Here is a 27,696-nt window from a genome sequence, read left to right as displayed (position 1 = left end):
CATTTGTGCACTTGTAAATCAAGTTGCTGTATAAAATATACCGTTTCCTGAACCTTCTATGAATATTTTGGTTACAGTTATTTCATTATTAATGAAGCCATTATTTACTATACGTTATTATATTGATGTATTATGAATGAAATATAAGTAAACTTGATATTTTATAACAAAGGACATGTTCATTTTTCTCAGTGGTTGGAATGTCTGCAACTTCACACCTTATCCTATACAAAAATATTGGCATAAATTATATTTCAATTGTAGATAGTAATAGTCGTGCAATGCATTACCTCGTACGACAACTCATTTCCACGTGCGTTAGGTAACACATCGTTCCGAGATACTTAAATATTTGTAACAATTTTCGCATCAGTTTTGATAAAAAAGACTAATCAGTGTGCAGCATAGTGGTATTTTCAAACTCCCAAAAACTTAAAAATCTCTTAACGATAACAATGATTTAACCCCGGTATTTGTGGCCTTATTAAATCACGTAACTTTTCATTTGAAGAAAATGATTGCAATCACGATTATAGAGGATCTAAAGTTGTACTAAAATAGTGGACCTGTTGATGTATAGCTACTGTGTTTTTTTCTTCGGAATATTGTGCAAGCAATAGGATCGTAAACATTCGGTGATGCATTATTATATTCAATTATATTCCTCGAACAATGCTTCATACTTTGTCAGTGAAAATAATATTTTCAAATAATCTCATGATTTGTGAAAAACAATACATAAGGATTTTCATTACATTACTCGGTTAAATTGTATAATTCTGCTTACGACAATGACGCGCCTATCACTGCTGATAAATACCGACGCGTACGTTGGTATTCGTGTGCTTCCACTTCCACGGAAGATAGCGCAAGCCTTTTCGCGTTTAGAGCTGTTCCAGTCGCTCCCCTACCTCGAAACTGTGCGGTTCGCGTACATTGTTTCGCGATCCCTTTCAGTTTATACTCGTGTTTCTTCGTTAACTCACATCCCGCATCGGCCGAGAGTATGGCAGCCAAACAGCGTGTTTGCATTATCGGGTCTGGCAATTGGTACGTTTTATGCAAACATTGATATTCTTACTTTTCACAGTGGAACGCTTACCTGTCGTTCCTTGAGACGCCTTTAAATACATTACAATTGATTTCCACGTGTTGTATATAACAACGGATCGACATGTAACATATATGCACGTTATTGTATCGCATTTGCTTCTTTATCGATTATTCCTATTTATTATTCGTATCAGCAAATGTCTAATCGGGATAACTCGAACTCAGAGCACTTGTCATACAATGTAACAAAAATTCTCTTGCCACTTGCCATGTAATCGCGAAAAGATGTGAACGTCTATGCAACTTACCCTAACTGAATTGATAGCTGCATATAAAAACAAGTAGGAGATAAATTTCTGCTACGACACGTGTAATATTATATAAATTGTGGAGATAGCACGCTCTAAACATTAGATTTCTAATTTATATTTGAAAGTAAATTATCGTTTTTTATGCATGTTCATCGCACAACTCGACTAATATAAGGAAAACATTGTATTCGTCTTCCTCATTTTTCTGCAATTTTTTTTCGAGCGTTTGTATTTGTCGTTCTCATTTTTCTACAACTTTTTTTCGAACCTGTTATCCCCCTCGTATTGACTTGTGTCACATACTGTCATTTGTATGCGATTTTCAGGGGTTCGGCTATCGCCAAGATAGTTGGGGCAAATGCAAGTAAACAAAATCAGTTTGAGGATCGCGTCACGATGTACGTTTACGAAGAAATTATCAACGGTAAAAAGCTGACCGAGATTATCAACGAGACACACGAGAATGTTAAATATCTACCAGGGCATAGACTTCCGAATAATGTGGTAGGTACAAGTTCCTTGAACATGTGTTTGACAAAATGTAATATACATACAATGTCTGCAGTATAATGTGGCATGTACACGGTGGTATTTACAATGTAACATGTACAGGCCTTATGTATACAATGGTGTATACAATGTAACATGTAAAGTACTTATATGTATACAATTATTTTCTTTGAAAACACGTGCTTGAAATGACTTTAATGTTTCTTTTCATTTACATCAGGATTTTTGAATACTAAAAAATTGAAAGCTCTTTATTAATGAATTTTTAATATATAAGTACGTAAAACAAATTACTTAAAAAATGTGAAACGTATTTCTATACATTTTAAGAGGTACAAAACTCGCAGACGGAAAATACGAATTTTTATTTATACACAGTTTTTCTCGTGCCGATTATTATAGACTGGAGAACTTATTTTTGTATATAATTTTTTTCTAACCTTTTCTATAAATTGTGACACGTGTTATATAGAACGCTACACGGAAAAATAGTCAAGAAAATGAACACGTGTTCAATGCATGGTGGGAGTATAGAGTATATACATATCTACATGTGCGTCAACTCGTGTTGCGTTAAACGTACGGTTGTGTCCATAAATGCCGCTTATGCAACACTCTTGATTCGAGAGAGATAATACAATGTATGTTGGTATTTTGTATTTGTGTTGAATTTCTTTTAAACATAACGAAGATACAGTTATATATTCATTTTTTAAGGTTTCTTTTAATCAATGATTGCATTATTTAGTTTAGTGTAACGTTTAAGAAAATGGTTCTCTATCATTTCGTCGTGATATAGCCTCTAATATGTACACGAGTAAAATGTTTTTGATTTGTAGAATTTTAGATAAAACTTTATTTACTAACCAGTAGACTTAAAGTTTCCTTCCAATATTTGAATACTCTATTTGTCGAATTAATAGACCTATTGCTTTTCACGGCCATAAATAATGGTTGGAGGCTGAGTGCATGCGGGACCGTGCATGATCACACACGCTCGCGCGCAGGGAGAGAGGGGGAGAGGGAGGGAGGGAGGGAGGTTGGGTGGGAGGGAGAGGGAGCCCCCAAATTTTTAGTATCAGGGACTTTGGGACAGCCGAACCTTGACCGCAGTAAAGGTGGGCAAAGGCAACTGAGGCTTTATTGATTCGCAGGTTCTACTTATATAGAAGTTTTTATAACTGATATCTTCCTCCACGTTCTTAAAATATGATTGAACGAAAATCGAAGTAAGGGTGATAGATCTTACTTTATTTGCTACAGCTTTTTTTATTTACGTTTTGAAAAATTATGATGCATAATGCAATTAGTTCAATTCATAAAACTTCATTGATTATAATTCGCAGGAAAACTAACATTACTGATTCAGTGTTAAAAAAAAGTATAGGAATTTTGACGAAAGCATGCGTTGTTTTGAACAGATATATTAATTTCGGAAATAAAATATGAATTTTTAGAAATTATTATTATACTTGATTTTTATTAAACAAATTTCACTTTAACGTGGATTTAATTTCATTTAAGGGGGAAGGAAAATTACAGACATTTCTTTGTAATGGGTATATATTTAATGGTTTATATACATGCAATAATTATATAATTTCCCTGCTTTGAGTATTTATTGCCTTGAACGCAGCTGGTTATCTAATAAGCTTAAAGTTAATTCCGTATAAGTGAAAACAGTAGAGGAAGTGTAGTATATTTGGAACACCAGTTTATTTAAGACGAATAAAAAATTATGACAGAGGATAGGAACAAATAAAACTTGCATAATATCATAGGGAAACTATTAACTTTTATATTTCAAACTCTCAGTAATAATAAAAAACAAAAAGTAGCTGAAACTTTGGTCTAAATGAAAAATAACAGGAGGTATCGATTTTGTTAAGGTGCAGGTAGTTTGGAACACCGATATTCTAATTTACCTTCACTTTGTAAACTTAAAAAAACATGTAGATAATGAAATTATTTTCTTTTATGATGTAATCAGGCTCAACAATCACAATATAGGAATAATCTTAGGTAAACATAAATGGATAGCGGTGGTTACGCATAAAACAAAAGCACCGCTGAGCTTTGGAATATTCCAAATTACCTACCTTCACCTTCGGTATTCCGAATTAGCAACAGTATTCTAAATATGCTGCACTTCCTCTACTATTCTCTAACATTTGGTAACTAGTCAAATGTTTGAAAGCAAAGTATTCACCCATAAATCTGTGACATAACGTTGAAGCAAGTGGAAGTAATAAAGCTTAATTAAAATTAAATTTATATTGCCTACTAAAGGCTTTAGCTTGGTCAATTGTGTGCTGAGAAGCAGTTACTAATCAAACTGAAGACGTATACAGTGGCTCACAGCCATAATCGTACACTCTTTAAAATCGCATAACTTTTTTAAAATTAATCCAAACGACTTGAGTTTTTTTTAGAAGCTAGAAGGATTATTTTGCTAAATGACGTGATTCGTTGTTTTGAAAAAAATGCACTTGGTTGGAATAGCAAAAAAAAAATAGAAAAGGTCGTTCTTTCAACTTTTTTTGTGAGCCTGTAATGAAAATTCAAAAAACCTGTTTCTGGATTGAAGTAAGTTGTATACGTGTCTAAAATTTCGGTTAACGTTATAAGGTCGAGAATCACGGAAATTCCCAAAATCAGTGATTTATAGCTCAGAGCAACGTTAACCGAAATTTTAGACATGTATACAAGTTACTTCAATCTACAAACGGGTTTTTTGAATTTTCATTACAGGCTCACAAAAAAAGTTGAAAAAAACGACCGTTTTTATTTTTATTTTTGCTATTCGGACCAAGTGCATTTTTTTTAAAACAACGAATCACGTCACTTAGCAAACTAATCCTTCTAGCTTCTAAAAAAACTCAAGTCGTTTGGATTAATTTTTAAAAAGTTATGTGATTTTAAAGAGTGTACGATTATGGCTGTGAGCCACTGTATATGGTTTTAAGTAATACTTTTATATCAAAAACTTATGTTTTTTCATTTAATATTTACCTTACCAATTTTTTTAAACATGTGTATATTGTCTCACATACACCCCCAAATTTTTATTATCTAATTGTAATCAGTAAACTGGAAAATACAAATAATACAAATGTAACTTTTAATAGAAAATTAAAAATATTCTCTATATGTATTTCAGGAAGTCATAAACATGTTACACGTTGTAGGTATCTTATGGTTGTAAATTTTATCTTATAGAGAGCAAATACTGTTAATCCTATCAAAAAATAATAGTAGTGATAAGAATGCCTAGTAAAGATTACGATGGTGCAATGTTCATTTTATATGAGGTTGGTAAAAAAACGTTATATTTCCCAAGGAGTGTCACGAGCAAAATTATAATGACAAAATAATTATTATTAATAAGATCACAGTCATCAGCTTCAATATACTTTTTTCATTTACGAATGAGATTTTCTATGTTCATTCTATAAAATTGTATATGCCTAAAATTCGTGAAGAGTAATAATATTTGCAATGATCATATTGTCAGAAAATTACTGTTTCCGTTCGATTTGATTACCGTACGTCAATAAGTGATAATCCAAACAATATATACCTCAAATGTGGTCCTAACAACAATGCACTAAAAGGAATGAAGTATGGTTAATAACTGTGTATATTTTTATATTCGAAAGTACCGGGTCATCAGTTAAAAGTGCAACCTACGCGCGCGCGAACAGACGAAAATGGCAACACCGCCTCACGGACGCATTCCGCTGCAACCATTCACCGGCCCAGCTTTCGGAGGGTTGCCAGCGACCGCTGGACAGCAGTGTTGCCCGAGCTATGAAAATTTTAGGATGGTCTCTTTCAAATTAACGTCGCAAAGAGCTATTCAGAATTTTGGGCCTTTTTCGTATAACTTTTGAACTATAAAAGCTATCGAAATGCAATTTGCGCCGCAAAATGAGGAAAAATTATTTCCTCTTAATGATGGATAATTTAAAATATTTTACGTTTACTTAATTTTTCTTTTATCAACTTTTTAACAATAATTGTGAGAAGCTTTTGCAAACTGTTTATTTGATACTGTATTTAATACTCTTTTTAAAAATAAGCTAGTTCTTTCTGTATCATTACTTTCACAAATTGAGAAATTAAATTTTGATTAAATTATGCGTTAGCTCTGCAAACCTCAGAATCTATTGTTCTAGTTTTCTTTTTTCTTATAATTTTATCCTTAATGCAGTGCGTGCATAGATCGGACGTAACGGGTAACTATAGTCTGATTTTCGAGAGTTGGGACCTGAGGCGGGTCCTTAGGACGGGGCGTGATTAAGGGGGAACCAATGGTACGCTACGCCGCACGGAACCCATAGCGTACCATTGGTTCCTCCTTAACCACGCTCCGCCCGAGGGACCCGCCTCAGGCAGGTCTCAATTCTCAAAAATCAGACTATAATGGGACGTGTCTTTGATTGTAGGGGTGTTTGAATTTTTTTCTACAATTTTTGTATCTGAACGTTTTAACCTTTTAGGTACTCAACGCCACGCCTATACCGGCTTACCGTTAATGTCACTTTGGAACGATGCGCCATTATTGTGGCTTTTACACGCAGGTGGCGATAAATCTCTCCGTACAGTGGTATAGCGCCGCGGTCAACCCTGTCGGAGCTAAACCTCATTACAGTAATCTGAGGTGCGAGTGGTAAACCGATCATAAAAGCGGAGCGCGTGGCTCGATTACCTGGGCCGGGAAATTCCCAATAGCTCTTTGCGACTTTAATTTGAAAGAGATCATCCTAAAATTTCCGAAGCTCGGGCATCACTGCTGTCCAGCGGTCGCTGGCAGCCTTCTGAACGCCGGGCCCGTGAATGGTGGTAGGGTAGTGGAATGCGTCCGTGAGGCGCTGTTGCCATTTTCGTCTGCTCGCGCGCACTTAGGTTGCAGTTTTAACGGATGACCCTGTAGTAGTAGCGTTACGACGTTAATTTCCCTGTAGGCAGATAATTATATAAAAAAATTTGTACCGTTTCAAATTGTTGGGAAGTTTAAAATTTCTTGATCTTGGAATCTTTTTTATATTACAGTTTGGAGATCACACAAAAAATGACGGACCAAATGTCGATACCACCTTGAATTATTTGAGAGTGAAGCTTCAATAATTTATCGTTCATGTTATGTACAAGTGTAAAGCCGGGTCCACATTTGTTATGTCGTGGTAACAAATGTAAACGATGTTCTGTTACTGCATACTATTGTTTTGGCAGCTCCGATACAACTGGAACGCGATGAAGTAACGTTGGAAAGTAATGGATGCGGGTAACAGGAAACAGATTCAAACAGATTCAGAAACTGGTCCTACACCGAACTTCGGTACCACTAAACGAAGTGACGCGGTAACGGAACGCGGTACGATAACAAATGTGTACCCGGCTTTATGTAAAAAAATTGCTTCGCTATTTGTCAGTCAATTTCTGACATCAACTTTGGAAGAATACTTTCCTACACTGATTGATTCTTCCTCGTTAAGAAATATGATCTCTGAATGTATATTTAGTTTTAGCACGTATAGTTTGAAACCTTAAGCCGGCTCAACTACTGTGTCTTACATTTTCCCAATCAACATTTACATATATTCCACATTTCACCATTCGATCTGTGCTCTCTGGATGTTTATTATCTTCTGAACCTAGGGTGTCACCTTCTTACATTGTGTCTTATTTATGAAATTCACTTAATTACTACACTTTAGTACAAGTATTCATGATAGCGTTTCATACATTAAAAGTTACTTACAGAAACTAATATTGCATATTATCTATGTTGTAGGTTGCAGTTCCTGATGTATTAGAAGCTGCTAAGGATGCTGATATCCTTATTTTTGTAGTACCACATCAATTCATACATAAAATATGTAGCACACTATTGGGAAAAATTAAACCTACAGCTATTGGTCTATCGTTAATAAAGGTATGATTTTATATAGTTTTAGCTATGTATTTAGTATTCAAGATCAGGGACGTATTTGGAGAATTTGGTGCCCCTGGGCTAACAAGCGGGTGCCGCCCTTACTGTGAAATATCACAAAATATTTTAATTTAAAAGAGTTGAGACAATTTTAAATTAATTCAATATGACACCTCGCATATAAGTTATTGCTATATAATTTGCTACATGAAGAAAAAGGTGAGTTGTTTTTAAAGTTGTCTCAAGCCGTTGGCTTTAAAGATCACCTTTCACTTTCCAGTGTTAGGGGAAATAGGTAGGCACTTTATTTTAGAGCGGAAATCTAAGCTATTATTTTCGATGAAAAAGTAAAAAGTTACAGGCAAAAACATTTTGCTACCTTTTTCAATTTCTTTCGCCCAGAATTTGCCGGTCTAGGCTGCAGCCTACTTGGTGCAATATACTATCACTCAAAAGTTCCGGGTCGCAGACCTTATTATATCCATCAGTAGCGCACTCAGGATTAAATCTTAGGAGAAGCTGATTTGAACGGATAAAAATATTTTTAATGCGAATTCAATAAAATTTATTACGTGATTATAAAATTTATTTAAAGAATAAAATCCAGTTTTCTTTTCTTTTTACAAAGCTCTTGAATTACTTCAGCCGTGGTTACAGTAATCTCCTTTTTCCTTTTTCTTGGAGAGGTGCTGGGCCCCTTGCCCTCCTCTGGGTGCACCGCTTACACTCTTAAAACTAACTAAAATTACTAACAATTTAAATTAGAGTATTTCAATTTAATTCGATTTAATTCCTATAGAAGTAAATTTTGCTGTAAGTAAAAACAGGATTGTATATATTCAACAAATGTAGGAATTTTTACAAACTATTACAAGGAATACAATTCCATTTATCATTTATTAACACGAGTATGATATGAAAAGATTGTGAGTAAGTAACATCCACATTGTGTAATTTTCGTCATAGTACAAATGCAGTCTGATTTTTTATCAATTCAGTTTACAGCAACTTGATAAGATTAGAATAGAACTTTTACAGTGGTCAACTTTTATCTTGTTTATTTACGCATATACACATTCTTAAGATTATCACCTATTGAGGCTTCTATTACCTCGTGCTGCTGTGTCTAGATAATCTTTATGTAATTTAGATAGAAGATTTAAGTTATTATACTTGATGCAACTGAATGTTATGAGAGCAATAAGATATCCAAAATAAAGAATACACTAATCTGTATCTTTATTTATACTGTAATACGATTAGATAAAAATGCTCCGTAAACAAGAATTTTATCTAAACATCATTCTTTATAAGGGGTCATCCTTAAACTACGTAAGGCCTAGGGGGGGGGTCGCGATTTCTTACGTTTTCTTACAAGGGGGGAGTCAGGTAGCGTCTTACGTAATATTTTTTAACCTAATTTTCAATAAATACAAATTTTATCATTAATGTTCCAGAAAAGTAGTTTTACTTTAATTTTCCCGAAGCCGAGTTAAATGAATTATATAAACCTTTAAAAGAATGTTAATAACTAAAAAAATTAAATGTAAATAATATTACTTGAGAAGGGGGTTGAAATATCAGATCTTACGAATTTTTTTACTGGGGGAGGGAGGGGGTAAAAATTCGCCAAAATTACCCTTACGTAATTTAAGGGCGGCCCCTAAACTAATGTAATGGACATGAGAAAGGCTTACGATAATGTTGCAAAAAAAAAATAATACAAAAATTTGGAATCCGACATAGCACTTGCATGTGAAAATTCACACTGCGTGAATAGTGGGAACTGGTCACTTGTGTCAGTAAAATGATTTGCAAGTATATAAAGTAGGGTTGACAAATTTAATTACTTATTTCTTTTACGACTTTTTGATTAAGACTGTACTCGAAAAGAAAATTACAAGATTAGTTTATTTTCAATGTTAAGAAATTTACAATAATATGGAATGTAAGATAGTGAACCTAAACTTTTGAGCAATAACAACATCCACCGATAAAAAAATCAAACTCGTCAAAACGCGTGCTCTATTAATGCCACTGGGTATGAGTCGCAATACTCAACGGATGTAAACCAACAGTAAAGCATACAAAGTATTGTATTTAATAGGCACGTACTGTTTCTTTTTCAAATTTAATTAGTATTCGTCTGTTCGTATCACTGTTTACTTTGTGATTTTATTTTTCCTTCATTTTTCGTTAGAAGTTTATATTAATACTACACAATTGCTAAAAATCCAAGCATAATTGAAGTAAAAAGTTTTTATGTGTTATTTCCTTAATATTCAAAAGGAAGCAAACTCGCTCAAGATTATAATAAAATATTGTTTTCTCAGCATCAGACGAATATCTAATAATTGAAGCTTGCAATATAAAAGTAGGCCATTAACGAAAATTGTATATTACGCATAGATACTAAAAAGCATACTTCCCATACATTTTGTACCTAATCTAGCTCTCTTTAAAGTCTTAATTACGAGAAAGCTGTGTTTGTAAGATTATAGCGAGTTAGAGAGTAGGCTTTTTTATGCTTAAAAGTACCAAATATTTTCAAGGTCCTAAAATTCGTTTACATGCATTGGTACTTACAATATCATAGTTCAATTCCTTTAAAGGAGTGCGCTTCCATTTGTGAATAAACATGACGCTGGAAAAGTAAATATGAAATATTTATAATTACATGCTGCAAAAATTGAATAAAATTAACTGAATATAGATAACAATAGAAAAGTAGTATAATATCCTGCTGCTACTATTGAGTATTATTAATCGATACAAATTTAAGTTCAATGCATATAATTGTTTAGACGGATTAATGCATCTATTATTTTTTGTAGGGCTTCGATAAAAAGGAGGGAGGTGGTATTGAACTTATTTCTCACATAATATCCAGAGAACTTAACATACCCATGTCAGTTTTGATGGGAGCAAACTTGGCTTCCGAAGTAGCTGATGAGATGTTCTGCGAGACTACTATAGGTAATGAACAATCAATATATTAGACTAAATATTTATTGTATTTACCGAATATATTTGTGCAGAAAAACTAGGGATGTCTAAAGCCGGGTCCGCATTTGTTACCGCACCTCGCTCTGTTACCGCATACTGTGACTCTTCACTTGGTCCGGCCGTTCCGATGAATGTCTCCGAATCGTCAGACATCTTCTGCACTTATTACCATGACCGGTTAACTAAGTAACAGGTCGCGGTAACAATGTAGACTCCGTTTAACTGGTGGCCCGCGAGCAGTGGTGCGTAAATCCCCATGAAACCAACAAGGGAAGATCCCGAGCCTAGTTATTCAAAAATTTTGAAACTTTGTGAATATGTAGGGGGTTTCCTCCTCATTACAGCGCAATTTTTTTGTTGCTGCCCAAATTCACTCGAAGGGAGTGAAATTAACCACTGAAAATCCGGCTATTTCCCGATTTTGTGTTATAACTCGTGAACTATAAGAGATAGAAAAAAGTTTCAAGAAAAAAGTTACTTCTTTTAATTAGATCTACCATTTGGAGAAAGAAATTATTTTACACTTCACGAGTTGTAACACAAAATTGGAAAATAACTGGATTTTCAGGGGTCAATTCCACCCCCTTGGAGTGAATTTGGGCAATAAACAGAATTTGTGTTGTAATCAGGCGGAAATCCCCTACATTTAAATAAAGTTTCAAATTTTTTTGAATTTTCGAGTTCAGGATGTTCCCTTGCAAGTTATTTACGTTACGCGTAAATTACATGTAAATTACATAAGTAACGCAATTTTAACATAACCAAAGTGATAAAACAATTTTTGTATCACAATCTGAATAAAGTATATAAAAAAAAAAAATTAAAAAAAATTTTAAGTGAATTTTTGGTTGTTCTCTGTTGTTAAGCATTAAAGTTATTAATATTGCATACCTTATGTTGCAACTATAATAACGAATAATGGAAGGTAAATTTTTCAATTTACTAATTAGGTATATTATTGACAAGGAGTATAAAAATTTCATCGCACTTATGCTGATATAAAGAATTTTTATATTCTGTCTACAAAATATGTAAAATTATAATTGTTTTCTTGTTTTTAGAAAATCTAGAACAAAGTGACTTTAATGCTGAAGAAATTGATAAATTATTAGCCAAGTTTTTTTTGGATGGAACATATCATTACTGTGGAGTCTGAACATTTTAAAAATTTTGTTAACAAGCATACTTGATGCTCATTACAAAGAAATTGAACAATTTATTGCTACTTCGAATTGAATCAAGGGGTGCCATTCTTTTATTAGATGGATGGAAAAATTCAGCAGAAAACACTAAAAATACGTGTATTATACGATACGTATTTTAGGCCGTCTGTCCACGCAGCGTGGCGTCATAGACGCGTACGCGTAGAGACTAATCCTACGACACATCTGTTGATCATTGATCTGCATTTGTCAAGATGCCCGGCGTACGATTGGTCTCTACGCGTACGCGCTTATGACGCGGCGCTGCGTGGAAAGACGGCCTTACGTACCCTCCACTGCCCGCGAGCCATCAGGGGCACCTCCGCGTTGCTGCCAAGATGAATGGCCCCCTCCATACCTACCAGGAGCTGACGATTCCAGTCAAAAAGAGAAGGAGAGAAGGCCGTTCGTCCACCGCCACAACGCAACTGAAATTTGACTAAGAAATAACTGCATGCAATGGCGTGGGTATATATAACCCAAGGGAATTCGTCAGATGTTTCCTTGAGAGATTGAAACTTTGGCTGCTCGTCTATCGCTGCTACACAACTGCAAATCGACCGATCAGAAAATTACATCTAAATATGTAGTTGCTATTCAGTTGCATACGAGTTGGACACACGTTTTTAATTCGAACCTCGTCCACCAAGAATTTAACCGATCGCAACGCAATTATACAAATAAGTTTCTGGGCAACTGCCATGTGATTTTTTAAACCATTAGTTGGCGTGTTAGAATTATTATAATGACGGAACAAGAATTTGGTATGTAACTTGTACAAACTATTTAACCACGGTCGGCTCTAATACAGGCCACCACCTACGATGTTGCAACACCGCATTTCGCACAGCCATCGGTCCGATGACTATGTTCAGACCGGTACCGGCCGGCCGTGGCCGTGCCGTGGTCCGATCAAAGTAGTGGATGAGACATACTGCATATGTTATTGGATGAACCGAACCAGTTTTACAAACGGATCAATATTTACCTATTCAACATTCATTGAGTAGACAACAGAACAGGAGGTTATGATCGTTTATTACACACTGTATTGTTTTATTTTTACAATTCTTACACTTCGGTAATATATTATTTACAACACTTTTTGTCTACACACAAATTACACTTCTATAAATACACTAAATCAATATTAAATTAAAACAACATATTAGTAATACATAACCACGACGGCAGTGACTGGCAGTGACATACAGCGCGAAAAGCTTCAGAAAAATTCAAATAGGACTGATGACAGCGTTGCCATTTTGGCAAGGTGGTGGCCTATATTAGAGCCGGCCGTGATTTGACACCTTGATCACCTAGCGTGAATCGGTAGAGTTTCTTCCGGGTCCCAAATCCGAACTCGGAGTGTCGCGTCACCCGTAAAGGTCTGCGCACACATATCAGTTCCGTGTCAGTACCATTCCGTCGTGCCAGTGGTAAGAAGAAGAGGGGCGTAAGAGGGTCTCTTCTTCTTACCACTAACCTAGACCTAACCCAGACTCTCTACGCCCCTCTTCTTCTTACCACTGGCACGCCGGAACGGTACTGACACGGAACTGACAAGTGTGTTTAGACCTTAAATCGGTGACGAGGCCTCCGCGGAAGCATAGCCGTCACCAGGGTTGCCAGATCTTCGGCATTCAGCCGGAGTCTTAGGTTTTGAACCGTTGTCTCTGGCCTCAGGCAGGCACAATAAAAATCACCGGCAGAACAGAGAATATTAGCGAATTCGGCAGTCACGCACTTGCATTGATGTAGTATGCCACCAAAAAAATAAAAAACTTAAAATCTGTAACAAGCTCTAATAAATATTCGTAATACTTTTATTATTATTACTCCTTTACAATAAGTCATTATTATAATGAATTTTAGATGTCTGTTTTCTTATTGGGACTTTTTTCTCTCACTCCCCCCGGCTGCAATCCTCAACGAAATTGAAATTTCCGGCAAAAGATCAGGCCTGATCTGGCAACCCTGGCCGTCACCCAAATATGGGTGATGTGGCGACCAACGTGTTAAAAGTATTCGTGTCTGTATATGTAATTATAAATTGGTAGAATATTCTAGGAAAGATGTGACAGCAAAGGCTTGGGTTGAAGTATTGCCATGGTAGAGCTACTCGCGAGTTGAGAAAATAATCAGATAAATGATCCCATAATTGTCGGGCATTTGATGTATCATCAATTGTATGGTGTCATCGTGAAATACATGTAGTTTCCCTTCACTGGAAGTAAACTATATTATTTATTGATTTTTCATTGTTCAATTGCATTTACATCATCCGAACTACTCAACATCGTGAATACAACTAATTGAAAAGAAGTTGCGTGAAACAGAACCATGGGATTGACTGACGCCATTGCACGCAAGTCGTTTCATAGTCAAATTTCAGTTGGGTTGGGATGATGGACGAACGGCCGAACTCGACTGCGATCGTCAGAGTCTGGTAGGTATGAAGGGGGCCGTTCAGCGTGGCAGCAAGACTGGAGGTGCCCCTGGTGGCTCGCGGACCACCAATTAGGCATCCCTGATATAAACTGTTGTTAAAACTGTTGAAGCTTTTCGGATGTGAGTCATATTGTCAACATTGCATGTTCTTGTCATAATGTGCATATGATTCTTGTTGAAAATAGTTGATGCCAGGTAGACTAATAAATAGATATTAGAGAAGTGTCACAAATAGAAGACAACTAGTGCTACTAAAATATTTTCAAAAAGGATACAGCCGAACTTTGAAAGTGTTTGACAGTTTAAACTATACATGAACTAACATTGTGCACCCCAAGCACCTCACTTAGCAGGGCCGGCGTGAACTTTTGCGCAGCCGGGTTCCATAATCGTGCGGTGCCAAAAAACGCATACATATTGTACTTCTAAATTTATAATAATAAATATCTATGCATGGGGCCCCGCAAAAATTACCATGAGCTTTTCGTGGACCGCGGGACCTTTTAAAGCGCGGGGCCGGGTTCTGGGAAACGCGCGAACCTGCCTCGTGCCGGCCCTATCAATTAGAATTGTTCTATGAAAGAAAATTTTTCACCGCTTTTATGTACAGTTTCTCAATATATTTGAACATTTGACATTAGAATTGCAAATGTTTACCGTCATTTTATTTTTAGGTTGCAAGAATAAAACTGTGATGCCCCTCCTTAGAGACTTGATACAAACATCATACTTCAGAGTTGTAGTGGTTGAAGATGTTGATTCGGTCGAATGTTGCGGAGCACTAAAGGTAATCATTAAATAATACTGTTTTTATCCACTATGCACGATCAGTGCGGTTATCTAAATATCTAAATGAAGGTGAAAGGCAATAATGGAGTCGAATTTTATTTATTTTATACAAGAAAGATATACTATGGAAAATAATTTTAAAAAGAAAACAAACATTTCGTTCACGGGGGTACAAAGAACTGTGTGGTTTTGATCAAAAGAAAAGTATTGGGAGCATGTTGGGAAAAAGAGACATCTTACATTTCTCATTCTTGCCCAGTTTGAATATTTAATGACATAAGTGTACGATGTAAATTTACGGAATTAAGTGCAACATTGCCTGATTAAGGAAGTAGTTGAAACTGTAAGATATATGTGCAATTGCTGTTCAACCTAGGCTCCTGAGCTTAGGCGTTTACGTCTACTTTGCCTCTATTGCTATGCATATATGTAAACGCTAATCTAATTGATGGTGCGTCATTTGTACGCGTCCCACGTCAGTAAAATGCAGTATATAATGACGAGCAAAGGCGTATGACGGAAGTCATTTGTGGACCGCACTAATCTACGTCATCAATCTGTTCAGTCTACTTCACAAATCAAAAGGCTTTAGATAACTTTATAGTCTTTCATTCCACTATTACATTAATTATGTATAACGCTTTATGTCATCGCTATTCACCATTGGGACGTTCTCGGCAAGGCGAATTGAATAATATCATTTCTAACACAAAAACCAGGCAAGAACACCTTTAAAAGTAGCTAAAAGCCGGGAAGCTAAGCTAAGCTAAGCTATGCTAGCCTATGCTATGCTATTCGATGCTATGTTTTAACGTAGCTTTTGGTGGAAACGGTTCCATAAGGATGTATTGAAGCTAATTTTTTTAAAACGTAGCATGGCATAGCATAGCTTAGCTTAGTTTCCCGGTGGATTCCCGGCTTTAGACTTCGGAATTCTGAGACTGCGAACAAAGGGAACAGATAATAAAACATCTGATTAGAAGGATTTCGAGTAGGCACTTGACGAAAGCCCATGACGTATAAGTAATACCTGTGCGGGTCATAATGCCTTTAATAACAGAGCCGTAAAAGACCATGACGTTTATCTTCCTTGGAATGCCCAGCTCTTTTTATTAAGTCCCAATTGCTACAACGGGAGGTGAGTCAGGTGAGAGGTACATTTGGGATCTTATCTATGAGAATATTCATTTATGCCACTTGGGTTTTCCCATAGTGTGTACTCGAGATTCCTCCAAGCAGATATATGAAACTACTTATAAGGAAAAGAACATTACCCAACTGTGACACGCCGACTTTGATGAATCTTGTCATAAATGTAGAGCATGTGGAAATATTCGACCCACTACAAATATCCACGTGAAGGGGGTGGAACTACCCTCCAATGTTAGGGGTTGAAAAGTTATTTTCTTTCTTTCTGTGCTAGTTTATTTGCTTACATGCTCGATATTATAAATGCTGAGGCCATTTTTGAACGTGTTTCCATCCGAGTTCGCAATTGAAAGTAGTATCATGTGATTCAACTTGACGAGAATTTCAGATTTCAGTCAGAGATTACAATGTGGGGAAAACATTGAGATGTGTTTTGTGTATGGATAGTAAAAATTTTATACTGTTATGAGTCATAACTTATGACACAACAGCTACACACTAAATGGTACTCGTATGTGTACAACAATAGTACACTAGATATCTAATTGCTGGTTTAAGCTACTTTTAAATAAATTGAAAGAAAGTTCTAACATCAAATTTAATGCTGTTGTAACTACAGTATTTAAATGTGTCTCCTTTTTATAAGTTTTCCATTAAATATTTAGTTAGGTTAATAAGAACAGTGTGTTGGTCGTAGGGTTTATCAATTTTCCAAACCGTTTTTTTTTATAAATTTTTAAAATTCGAAAACCGGTTTTTAAATTAAAAAAAACCGGTTTAAATACCAAATTAATATGTAAAAAGTAATTAATTATTTACTTAAAAACGGTTTACACTTTGAATTGAAATTGTCTCAAACACAAGCATATTGTCGTAAAAGTTAACTGAAAAACCAATCTTCACGAGTTCATATTTTCTGATGAAAAATACTAGATGAAATAAAGATTTATAATTTATATTTTGTACAGATTTTAGTTATTTTAGATTTTTTTATTTAGTTTCGCATTGAATATATTTTATTTTGTTATATCTTTCTAATTCTACAAATATTAAATGAACTGAAAAATTGTACAGACTTGTACGAATTTTCGTTATTTTAACTTACTTTTTTTTATTTGGTTTTGTATAAATAGAGTATATTTTATTTTGCTATATTTTTATAATTCCATAAATGTTTAAAAAACTGAAAACTTTTGAAATAAGAAAGTATAAATATTTTTTACCGTTTTAATTACATTTCTGTATATTTATACATTTTTGTATAAACCCTGGTTGGTTGTTGAATTTCTCTGTATGTTCACTAAAATATAGATAAAAAAGATGATTTTAAAAAATTAAAAAAAAATACTCGTGTACGTTAATTGTATACTAAATATTCCCCTGTTTTCAACTTTTGACAGAATATTGTGGCCTGTGGTGCTGGTTTTATCGATGGCCTAGGATTAGGTGACAACACAAAGGCCGCAGTTATCAGACTGGGACTTATGGAAATGATTAAATTCGTGGACCTTTTTTTCCCTGGTGGAAAACTGTCCACCTTCTTTGAAAGTTGTGGCGTAGCAGATCTCATCACTACATGCTATGGTGGTCGCAATCGCAAAGTTTCCGAAGCATTTATAAAAACTGGCAAGGTTAGTATGCAGCATTAAGGGGTTAGGCCACCTTGGATGGAGCAAAATTGCAGTTATTTTCGGCATTTTCTTTAGGAAGATAATGAAATAAACAGAAAAATCAATATGAAACCTATTATTGTACAACTCTCGCCGGAAAAAATCATATATTTTCCTACAAAATGGCGGTGGTAGAACCGTGATAACTACCCTGATAGCCAGATCTGAGCAGCAGAATCTGACATCAGAACCGTAGTCGTCTGTGTCCGCAGATGACTGCGTTCTGAGGTGCAGAGCCTGATATGAGTGCCTGATGTCACATCGGCAGCAGATTCTGCCGTCTGCTACGGTTCTGACGTCAGACTCTGCGCTCTCATGCCAGAGCCAGACCCTGCTACCAATCTGATGTCAGACTGGAGACAGATGGTTATCAGAGTAAGATCTTGAGGAGCGACGTTTTCTACGGTGTCCAATCTCACAGCTATACCGTTTGACCTAGAACAAAAACCAAAAAGTTTTATTTTCTACATGCCTAAAACTAGAGAAGTACATACGGAAATCCATAAACATTCATTTGTCTCCAAATGGTGAACATGCGGTGAAAAAGTGCATTTTTTTTAAAAGTGTCAATTGCAAAGAATATGTTTAAGATATCGCAAAACCTATATGTAATTCTCTACTTTTAGGCATGTAGAAAATAAAACTTTTTGGTTTTTTGTTCTAAGTCAAACGGTATAGCCGTGAGATTGGACACCGTGGAAAATGTCGCTACTCAAGATCATGCGTATCACGGCTCTACCCCCGCCATTTTGTAGGAAAAAAATAAGATTTTTTTCCGGCGAGAGTTGTACAATAACAGGTTTCATACTGAATTTTCTGTTTATTTCATTATCTTCCTAAAAAAATGCCCAAAATGACTGCAACTTTGCTTCGTCCAAGGTGGCCTAACCTCTTAATATGTAGAAATGATGAATTACGTATTATAAACGACAGTAAATGTCAATTCACAGTTATCGCATATTAGAAAATATAAATATATAAACTGTTCCGTTTACAGACAATTGAACAGTTGGAAAAGGAAATGCTGAATGGACAAAAGTTGCAAGGTCCCTTTACTGCCGAAGAAGTAAATTACATGTTGAAAGCATCAAATATGGAAAACAGATTCCCCCTTTTCACAGCTATACATCGGATTTGCATTGGTGAGATAAAGGCAACGGAACTAATTGATTGCATACGCAACCATCCGGAACACATGTAAGCTCAAAGACAAAGTTGTTTGTCTCCGCTATAATTAATAGCGGATTATTTTATATACCTGACTCTTATCTGAAATTGATACAGGATAATAAGTGTGTTATCCAAACTCTAACACATTGTAAAATTTCTTTACCAAATCATTTTCAAAGTAGTTTCGTGCAATTGCATACAAATTCAAGAATTATGTAAATGTGCAATATGTATTGGAATTGTTAAATTTCTTTGAAGATTAGTAGCTTAGTATTGTTCAGTTCTTGCCAAAATAATACTATTTTCGTTCAACCATGGTCCTAACTACATGTTGTTATTATATTGTTTGAGTATATATAGAAAACGTTTAGTAGAACTGTACAAAGTAAAAAAAAAATGCTAACAGTGATATGAAAAATATGTATAGATATGTACATATATGTAAAAAATTAGTTATCGTACATCGCACAGCAAAAAGTGTTATGCATTTTTGTCTAAACAATTAATGTTATTCCATTTAAATATATACAAAGTTAAGACTTTACTTCCGCCAAATAAAATACGTTTTATTTCTAGCAATAAAGTGAAGTGTTTTTTTCTGTTTAAAATGTGATGGTTAAATAAAACAAACTCGTCACATTTTTTCAGCACATATTTAAAAATAATATAAAATCATTATCAGTATTTGTTAAGCGCCGTATCTCATTTGCGTATTCATCAGAATGACAACACTCATTCGACCATAAATCAAGTTACTGCAATCTATTTTTTTTTATGTTATTTGTGTTTTATGGGCACATTGACAAAAAATCTTAAAATCACATAGACGCGAAGCATTCTATTTTATTGGTGGAAATGCAACGAATGTAGGTAGTAGAGTTAGGTGCCTTACTTTGCATGAATGTTTCCTATTGTTTCTATGCTTTGTAGAGGTGTTACGAAAATTTTGAATCAAGCTCTAAAACTGTCCTTATGGATATTATATAAATAAATATAAAAGTATTCTCACCAAACGCACAGATGATTATTATGTATGTTACATTTATGCTGTACATTGGTAAATGTTAAATGACTTTTGTTTTTTGTGTTCTGTCTTATTTATCGTCCGAGCTTGAATACGTATACAGGCCTGGAATAAGATTTTTGGGGCCCGGGGCTATTAATCCATCGAGGGCCCCCCGTGGTTGAACGGGGGGGGGGAAGATATTGTGCAATTAACTTTTAGTTAAAATGTTTTTTCTTATCTTTAATTTTGCAAATTCTTGTATCAAGTCTTCACAATCCATAGATCTTAATAATTCAGATTCAATAGTTAAACATGCTAAGGATGATAACCGATCATCTAACATCGTCGTTCTTTACATATTCTTTATTCTCTTTACTACAGAAAATGATCTTTCCGCCTCACAATTTGCGATTGGTGTGGTTACAAATAATCTATACGCAATGTATATGTTCGGGAAAATATTAATCATTTGTCGATCGACTATCCAATTTTGCACTTTCAGAGGAGACAGTGAGTTGACTTTTTGGTATGGAATTTTTGGTGCGATTAGTACAAATTTAAATAGATATCTTGAAGGAGGTTTAAGCAATCAAATTTTAAAATAAAAACATAACATTGAAAGTTGTGGAATTCGGAAAATTTATTTGATACATTTCCAATGAAGACAGAGTGAGCTAATCGCTTATAACACCTCTCCCCCCCCACCCCCCCCCCCGAAAATGTGACCTGGGACTGCACCCCCCCGGAAAGTGGGGCCCGGGGCTGCAGCCCCCCCCCCTTTAATCAGGGCCTGTACGTATATATGAGCAAATACACTAGTCAGAAGACTATGAACGTATAAATAATCTATTATAGACGATAGCATCGAGTCAAAGAAAGGAGTAGATAATATAATGTATGGACCATGGGAATTAATGATTTTCATAATCTTTTAATTTAGTTGCTGTTGAAAATATATGTTATATTGTTGCATAGATATCCTTGTTCGTTATCATTTCTGTATTTCTGTTCATTGCCATTATAATACAAATAACGATGATTTCAATGCACCCTTGAAAGCACCACTAACTCTTCCATAACTATATAAAGAATGTATAGAAGACACAGATGTTTGTAATAAGTTTGTTCAGCAAAGCGATAGGTAATATGTAAAAAAAAAACAAAATGTTGTGTGCTACTATATATATTTTAATGAAAATTTTATCCGAATTGTTATATAAAGTAAGAGAATTCTATAGATAAATATGTATTACCGATACTTCGACTTTGTCGATTATACATAGAACTTTATGAATTGTGAGATTACGAAATCGAAATTATCATGAATGATGTAATGTGAAGATTAAATATATGACTATTATTTGTTAATGTAAAGGCCTTTATTTAGTTTAGAGTCGTGTTTGTCCTCTTTCCAAAACCTTTAACACCAACATTTTCGTGTAGAACGTTTTAATGGTAATACCTGACACAATAATTGTAACATTAGTGCAATACGCTATCTGTTACACATCCCAATCAGCATTAAGTATATTTAAGGGTGTAAACATGTGTGGTGTTTGAGAGTAACGTATTCCACGCTTAGTAGTAAGAGATTCGTCTATTTTTAATCCTATTCGCTTCGTATTTAGGAACGATGACGTTAATGCACCAATGCTGCAACTACCTTCACCGAGATGCCATCTGTGAAGATTTTGTTGGAGGACGAGCCGGGAAGATGCTTCGTGCGTTACGCGTATCTAAGAACTTGTTACGAATTTTTTTTATTGTATTAGGGGATATATAATGCATGGTTTACGTACTACATAATAATGATTTGGTGCAATATAACAATAGCAAATCATAATCGGGATAACTGAACGTAATATAACTAACATTATCAATTCTTCGAAAATTATATGTTAGCAATTTTCGTTACTGTTTATTCCTAGTTTGCAAATCAATGTGATATATTTGTATATTGTCATGGCTATTTGTACTTAGATATTTGTCTTTAAGTTTTTAATTTTATATAATTTTTTTAATAAATCTTCTCATCGATACACATCGTATTGCAAGAACCCTTCCTTTACCATTTCAACTTTGCACTATTTAAATAAGATATCAGGAACTGTTACATCGAAAAGTTTACGCATAGATTCTATTGAGTTCTAAGTTCAAGGTTAATCCGTTGCATTGAAATCCTGACAATGCATGAAGTGTATTATCGAACTGTTGCTAATTTTAACACTCAATCTGGCCAGAGTTCGCGATTGCGTTCACGTTGGCCTTGGTCCACAGCAGTGCACGCCAACCGTTAGAAAATATTTTGCGATCGTCACGAAGGTCAATGAAGCCTGAAGTTAGTTTGTAAGTTAATCGGTCGGTCAGTCAATCGTACACCGGCGCCCGAAAATAAGCGGATTTGTAACACTGGCCTGCGTAGAGCGCCGACGTCCGCGTATTTGTGAATCTCGATTCTGTGATCTCTTTAGAGCTGCAAAATGACTACTCCAGCGAAAAAGAGAATATGCGTTGTTGGAAGTGGCAATTGGTATGTGCAAACAATCTCCTTTTATCGGAATTATAACAAATTAAAATTATGCTTTAGGTACACGCACCGAACATACACTATACATTAGTTTCAATAAAATATGTTGCTTTCGTTCAAGCTTTTCAATACTTTTCAATATTCATACATCTGTTTCCTTCTCTTTGCTTATTATTTTATATTCCTACATATAAAAAATCTTTATGTAAGCCTCTACAATAGATCTCAAAGCTAATTTTAAAGAACTATACATAGACGATATATTTATACATATAGTAGGACACATAACGCTGCTGTTTATTTTCTTCAAGGCTATTATTTTTAAACTTATAAATCTCCTTTTCCATATAATAATTTATTAGAAATTTTCACATACAGTGAAATCAGGATTCTGTTGCCCCCTTTTCCCTAATAAGCAAAAAGATGGGCCTGTTATTTTATAGTGTAAATAATAAAATAAATATATACCACTTTGCAGTTTTTAATAAATCGCGTTAATTTTAATAACATATCTGCAATAAATCTTTTTCCTACTTGCATAATTAAAGAGCAAGATGCCTTTTATTTACTTCATATATGCAGTATTAATTACAGCAAAATTATAAACTGATAATGTTTTTTGTTCCTTTAAACTGGCTACACATTAGATTAGACGATCCTCGTTGTAGAAAAGTCAATAGTGATTTATCTTACATAACTTTTGTGTTATAGGGGCTCAGCCATTGCCAAAATCGTAGGTGCCAATGTTGTCAAGTACAACAACAAATTTGAGACGCGGGTGACAATGTACGTCTATGAAGAAATAGTGAATAGTCAAAAGTTAACTGATATTATAAATCAGTTGCATGAAAATGTGAAATACCTTCCTGGACACAAGCTACCAGAGAATGTTGTAAGTTTTTCTTCACTATGTATTTTTTCCTAACTTTTTTGTAAATTCGACTAATATTTGAGTGGATTTTTATGTTCGAAACAGTAAGATTTTTTAAATACTTATTTTACAAAGCAAAGTCCAACAAATCGACTAATATGTTTTTTTACACTCATTAGAAAAGGATAATGATTATTATGCCAGAAATAAGTTTAACATCTATCACAACTATTTATATTGGTAACAATTAAAATGTTGTACACTGATAAAAGGACCGTGTACACAGCGTTAAAACTAATAAACCATTACAAGGTATTATCTAGAAGTTGAAGTTAAATATCAAAGTTTTACTTGATTTCAGCCTCTAATACTCTGAAAACTGTTTAACCCGAAGGAACATAAATTAATTTAAATCTTATACGATTTGCCGCGACTCTTACATAAGTGACAGCAGAGTCGTGATTTATTACAGTCTAACTAAGAAATTTCGTAACGAAATATATACCTTACTAAAAAGAAATCATGATAAAAATGAAAGTGTATGTAGAAAAACAGTCGGTTACGATTAGGTTGTGAACTGAAATTCGAAAGGCTCGTTCTCATTATTCAAGTTACTTGACTTCAAGTCGCTTGAATTCGAGTAACTTCACTTCATGTTTGTGGTCAGTAGTATCAGTTGCCTTCAAGTTACTTTTAAAATTACTAGAAGCAAGTAAATATCGTGCGCAATATGCAACGAAATTACGAATGGGTTATTACAAATATTAAAAAAAAATTATTAAAAGGAAAGGGTCATTATTTAAATATTCGTAGAATTAGTCTGCTTTATGATTATAACCTAACTTTTCAAAAATAGTAGGCAGTCAGCTTACTTCAAGTGACTTCAAGTTCACATTTGTACGTACGTTCACACTATTTAAGCTGTATTTCAAAGAAAGTTAAAGTTGAAGACTCTTTACTTCGCTTGAAACTTGAAAGGATATTACAAGTCAAGTGAATAACAGTTCACATTGGTAAAGTAGTTTCAAGTTACTTGACTTCAAGTAACTTGACTAGTCTGAACGAAGCTTTACATACCTCTCATTTGCCAACTGTAACCAATTGAGCTGTTCTTGTCGTTGACAGAGTCCTTGTCTAAGCATGATATTTGATACTTGTGTGTACTAAATATACCTTGGAAACGAATATTGATAATGCACTATCTTTTTCATCTGTATAAGATTATTTAGTATACGTGAGTATGAAGTGTGGTTTAGAAAATATTCAGAGGTAGTATCGAAAGAAAAACAACACTGAAATCACGATGCTAATATAGAAAATAAGACACAGAAACTTAAACATTGTCAATACAAAATATGACTAATATGTACATCAATATAAAAAATGACTATATAAATATAACCATCAATATATAGAATAATATTAAATAAATAATTACATTATATGGATATACATATTTTTTCGCAGTGATTTTTTTTTAAATCTTCAATACTTGAAACATTCTTATAAAATTGTTTATAGAAATTGGGAAAATTGCACTTGGGGGTCATCCTTAAATTACGTAAAGCTTTTTTTGGGGGGGGGGTCGCGAATTTCTTACGTTTCCTTACGGGGGGAGGGGGGTACCGTCTTACGTAATATTGTTTAACCTAATTTTAAATAAATACAAATTCTATCATTAATGTTCCAGAAAAGTAGTTTTAGTTTAAATTTTCCGAAACCGAGTTAAATGAATTATATAAACCTTTAAAAGAATTTTAATAACTGAAAAAATTAAGTGTAAAAAATATTACGTAACGAGGGGGTTGGAATATCAAATCTTATACGAATTCTTATACTGGGGAGGGAGGGGGTAAGAATTCGTCAAAATTATTCTTACGTAATTGAAGGACGGCCCCTTAACTTGTAATGTTAATGTTTTAACGTCAAAATGTTAAAAAAGTTACATGTCCAATCGTGCATGGACATTCCGGTTTTCAATGCGGAACAAACCTCAAATTCGGGACAGTCCCGCAGGGCCGGCGCGAAGCGGGTGCAGCACGCTCCCCGGAACCCGGTCCACCGCTTTAACACTAGAACAACCAACGATTGACGTATACAGTCTTCCTCGGATTATTGAAATGCTTTTTTCCCCGGATATCGGGAAAGACCTACCCACCCCACAGTTTTCCTTCCTCGCTGCAAGCGGGCCTGCGGTCCCGGGTAGGCTGCCCGTTAACTGCCGAGAGCAATAAAACCATTGGGCTAGATAAAATACCTAGTACAGAAAAATAAAATGTTCATGTTTTTGATAAATGTTCATGAAAGTATTACCAATGGATTTTTTAAGGTTTCTCGTTGAAAATGAGTTCAAACGCGAAGCAGTTCGGTCCATTTTTAGTGAACGTCCACTGAACGACACTTGGGGAGGAGGCAGCGATATTAGTTGCAACTAGGGCTGTCATTTATAAAATTGCTAATCTAGGATAAAGAGCATTAAAACCCTGAACATTTGCACTTGAAACCTGGACAGTTTGAACTATTTCTCATATTAGGTATGATATCCCAAGACAAAAATTTCTGTAAATTATAAACTGTAACCGCAATTAAGAAATAAAGATAAAATATCTATGACTGTTTGGGCGAGCAGCATCGAAAAACACGGATCACTACAGGAAATCCCGCCGGGCTTCCCCGGACGCCCTAAAAGAAGAAGACAAATCCGGGGAAACCCGGACGGATGGCAGCCCTAGTTGCAACTCAACACGTTCCGTAAAAGTAGCCGACCTTATTTCCGCTTTAAAAAATGGCGACCGATCGATCACTAAACATGTTGAGAAGTGAGCAACCTAGCGGTAGCATTCAGCGATAAATTAGTGAGCGGCTCCTCAACGGTTGAATCCGCTGAGCGCGCACTCTATGTATGTACTTTTACACATTTCGCCTAACCTCCCGAGAAAGGCTCCTGGATCCGCCGCTGTTTGTCAACGCGATTAAATTCAACTCTGCAAGCAAAGATTATAAGTGTAGTGGATAGGATGGCTCAATAAATAATGGTCCTTGTTAGAAATAGTAATATTAATATATATTTAGAGAATACTGAACATAAGAGTGTAAATATGACTCACTACTTAACGCACGCCATCGAAGAGACTGGTGTGTTCGTCGAAAGTAGTGTTCCTTCTCGAGAAATTTTATAATTGCTTATTTCTTATTTCTCGAGAAATATTATAATTTCTCGAGAAACTTAAGTCCAGGAAAAATATTATAAATCTTATTTATTTTCGTAAATGAATGCATTACTAGTTAATCGCGAACGTATAAATACATCTACAAATTATAATACATCTTATTAATAATATTAGAACCTATATGAATTCCAATAGAAAATCACAGTACAGAAGGTTCGATATTATTAACTGCTGAAGGTGCTCTTAAATTCTTATTTAAAAATTTAGAAAAATTGTGTACTGAATTAAGTACCTAATGAGTTTCTTGTGGCTATTAAAGAAGAAATATAGAAAAGAGGAGATAAGACTATTGTATTCCGCATAAAATTTTTGCATGATGCAGAATTTCTTCGAAAAAGGGTCAAAAGACGCATTTTTTCATTTAACAGCCAAGATAGATAGATATAAAACGTCAAAATATAACAGTAACAGATTTTGCCATAAAAAAGAAATAGATTCGCTGACGCTACATTAGACGCATTGTGCTATTTAAAAATAAATTTTAAAACCAAAAAGTAATGTTTCGCTTTGTACAAATTTTGTATTAAATAAATAAATTTACCAATTATATTTAATATCTATTTTTTCATTTACACAAGTTTTGCATAAATTAGACAGGAATAATCATTTAGTTAAAGTTTTCTTGTGTTTTTGATAAATATTATCAACATTATTACAAAAATATAATTTTTGCAATATTTTTTCAATTTCTCGAGAATTCTCAAGAAATATGATCTCATTTCTGATTTCTCGAGAATCAAAAAATATGGAGAAATCAGGAACACTAGGGGGAAGGACTCGGGTGCTTCAGACACCGATCATCCTCACGCACACTGT

General features: G+C 34.6%; 2 protein-coding genes and 1 long non-coding RNA gene across 6 annotated transcripts in view; 2 read left to right on the top strand and 1 right to left on the bottom strand.

The window, feature by feature from the left end:
- Window positions 1-888: 888 nt before the first annotated feature.
- Gpdh1 (Glycerol-3-phosphate dehydrogenase 1) lies at window positions 889-22,291 on the top strand. Of its 3 annotated transcripts, none has more exons than XR_013087046.1 (8): window positions 889-1,050; window positions 1,691-1,868; window positions 7,672-7,812; window positions 10,644-10,785; window positions 15,143-15,255; window positions 17,807-18,037; window positions 19,074-19,829; window positions 19,895-21,620. XR_013087046.1 is itself a non-coding variant. In XM_076826333.1 (8 exons), exons 1-8 carry the CDS (start codon window positions 1,007-1,009, stop codon window positions 21,936-21,938), a joined length of 1,107 nt encoding a protein of 368 aa, XP_076682448.1. In that variant the 5' UTR covers window positions 889-1,006; the 3' UTR covers window positions 21,939-22,291. The 3 variants fall into 3 exon arrangements, 2 of the variants coding, with proteins under 2 accessions (XP_076682448.1, XP_076682449.1); XM_076826333.1 differs by lacking the exon at window positions 19,895-21,620 and adding an exon at window positions 21,881-22,291 and having other exon boundaries at window positions 19,074-19,273; XM_076826334.1 differs by having other exon boundaries at window positions 19,074-21,620.
- On the bottom strand, window positions 18,051-26,727 carry LOC143376240 (uncharacterized). The gene is made up of 3 exons (XR_013087050.1): window positions 25,809-26,727; window positions 25,643-25,722; window positions 18,051-18,511 (listed from the first exon to the last, which is right to left on the bottom strand). It is a non-coding gene; the product is annotated as an uncharacterized LOC143376240 (long non-coding RNA).
- The window catches only part of LOC143376226 (glycerol-3-phosphate dehydrogenase [NAD(+)], cytoplasmic), a 61,052-nt gene continuing 55,901 nt past the window's right edge, over window positions 22,546-27,696 (top strand). The window contains exons 1-2 of one of the 2 annotated variants that reach the window (XM_076826339.1): window positions 22,546-22,782; window positions 23,491-23,671. In XM_076826339.1, coding sequence (XP_076682454.1) covers window positions 22,733-22,782; window positions 23,491-23,671 — 231 coding nt within the window. In that variant the 5' untranslated portion in view covers window positions 22,546-22,732. The remainder of the gene's footprint in view (window positions 22,783-23,490; window positions 23,672-27,696) is intronic. The other variant, XM_076826338.1, reaches the window with a different exon arrangement.

Source organism: Andrena cerasifolii, chromosome 14 (assembly GCF_050908995.1).
Source record: "Andrena cerasifolii isolate SP2316 chromosome 14, iyAndCera1_principal, whole genome shotgun sequence".
Lineage (NCBI taxonomy): Eukaryota > Metazoa > Arthropoda > Insecta > Hymenoptera > Andrenidae > Andrena > Andrena cerasifolii.
The sequence above is the reverse complement of the archived record's forward strand: the minus strand, read 5'-3'. Positions and strand labels throughout refer to the sequence as shown.

What these genes read in the sequence shown, in the direction of transcription:
- Gpdh1 (XM_076826333.1), top strand. Translation starts at nt 1,007, where the DNA reads ATGGCAGCCAAACAGCGTGTTTGCATTATCGGGTCTGGCAATTG. An exon ending in AATGTTGCGGAGCACTAAAG is followed by an intron (nt 15,256 to 17,806) that starts GTAATCATTAAA and finishes AACTTTTGACAG; the next exon opens with AATATTGTGGCCTGTGGTGC. An exon ending in CATTTATAAAAACTGGCAAG is followed by an intron (nt 18,038 to 19,073) that starts GTTAGTATGCAG and finishes TTCCGTTTACAG; the next exon opens with ACAATTGAACAGTTGGAAAA.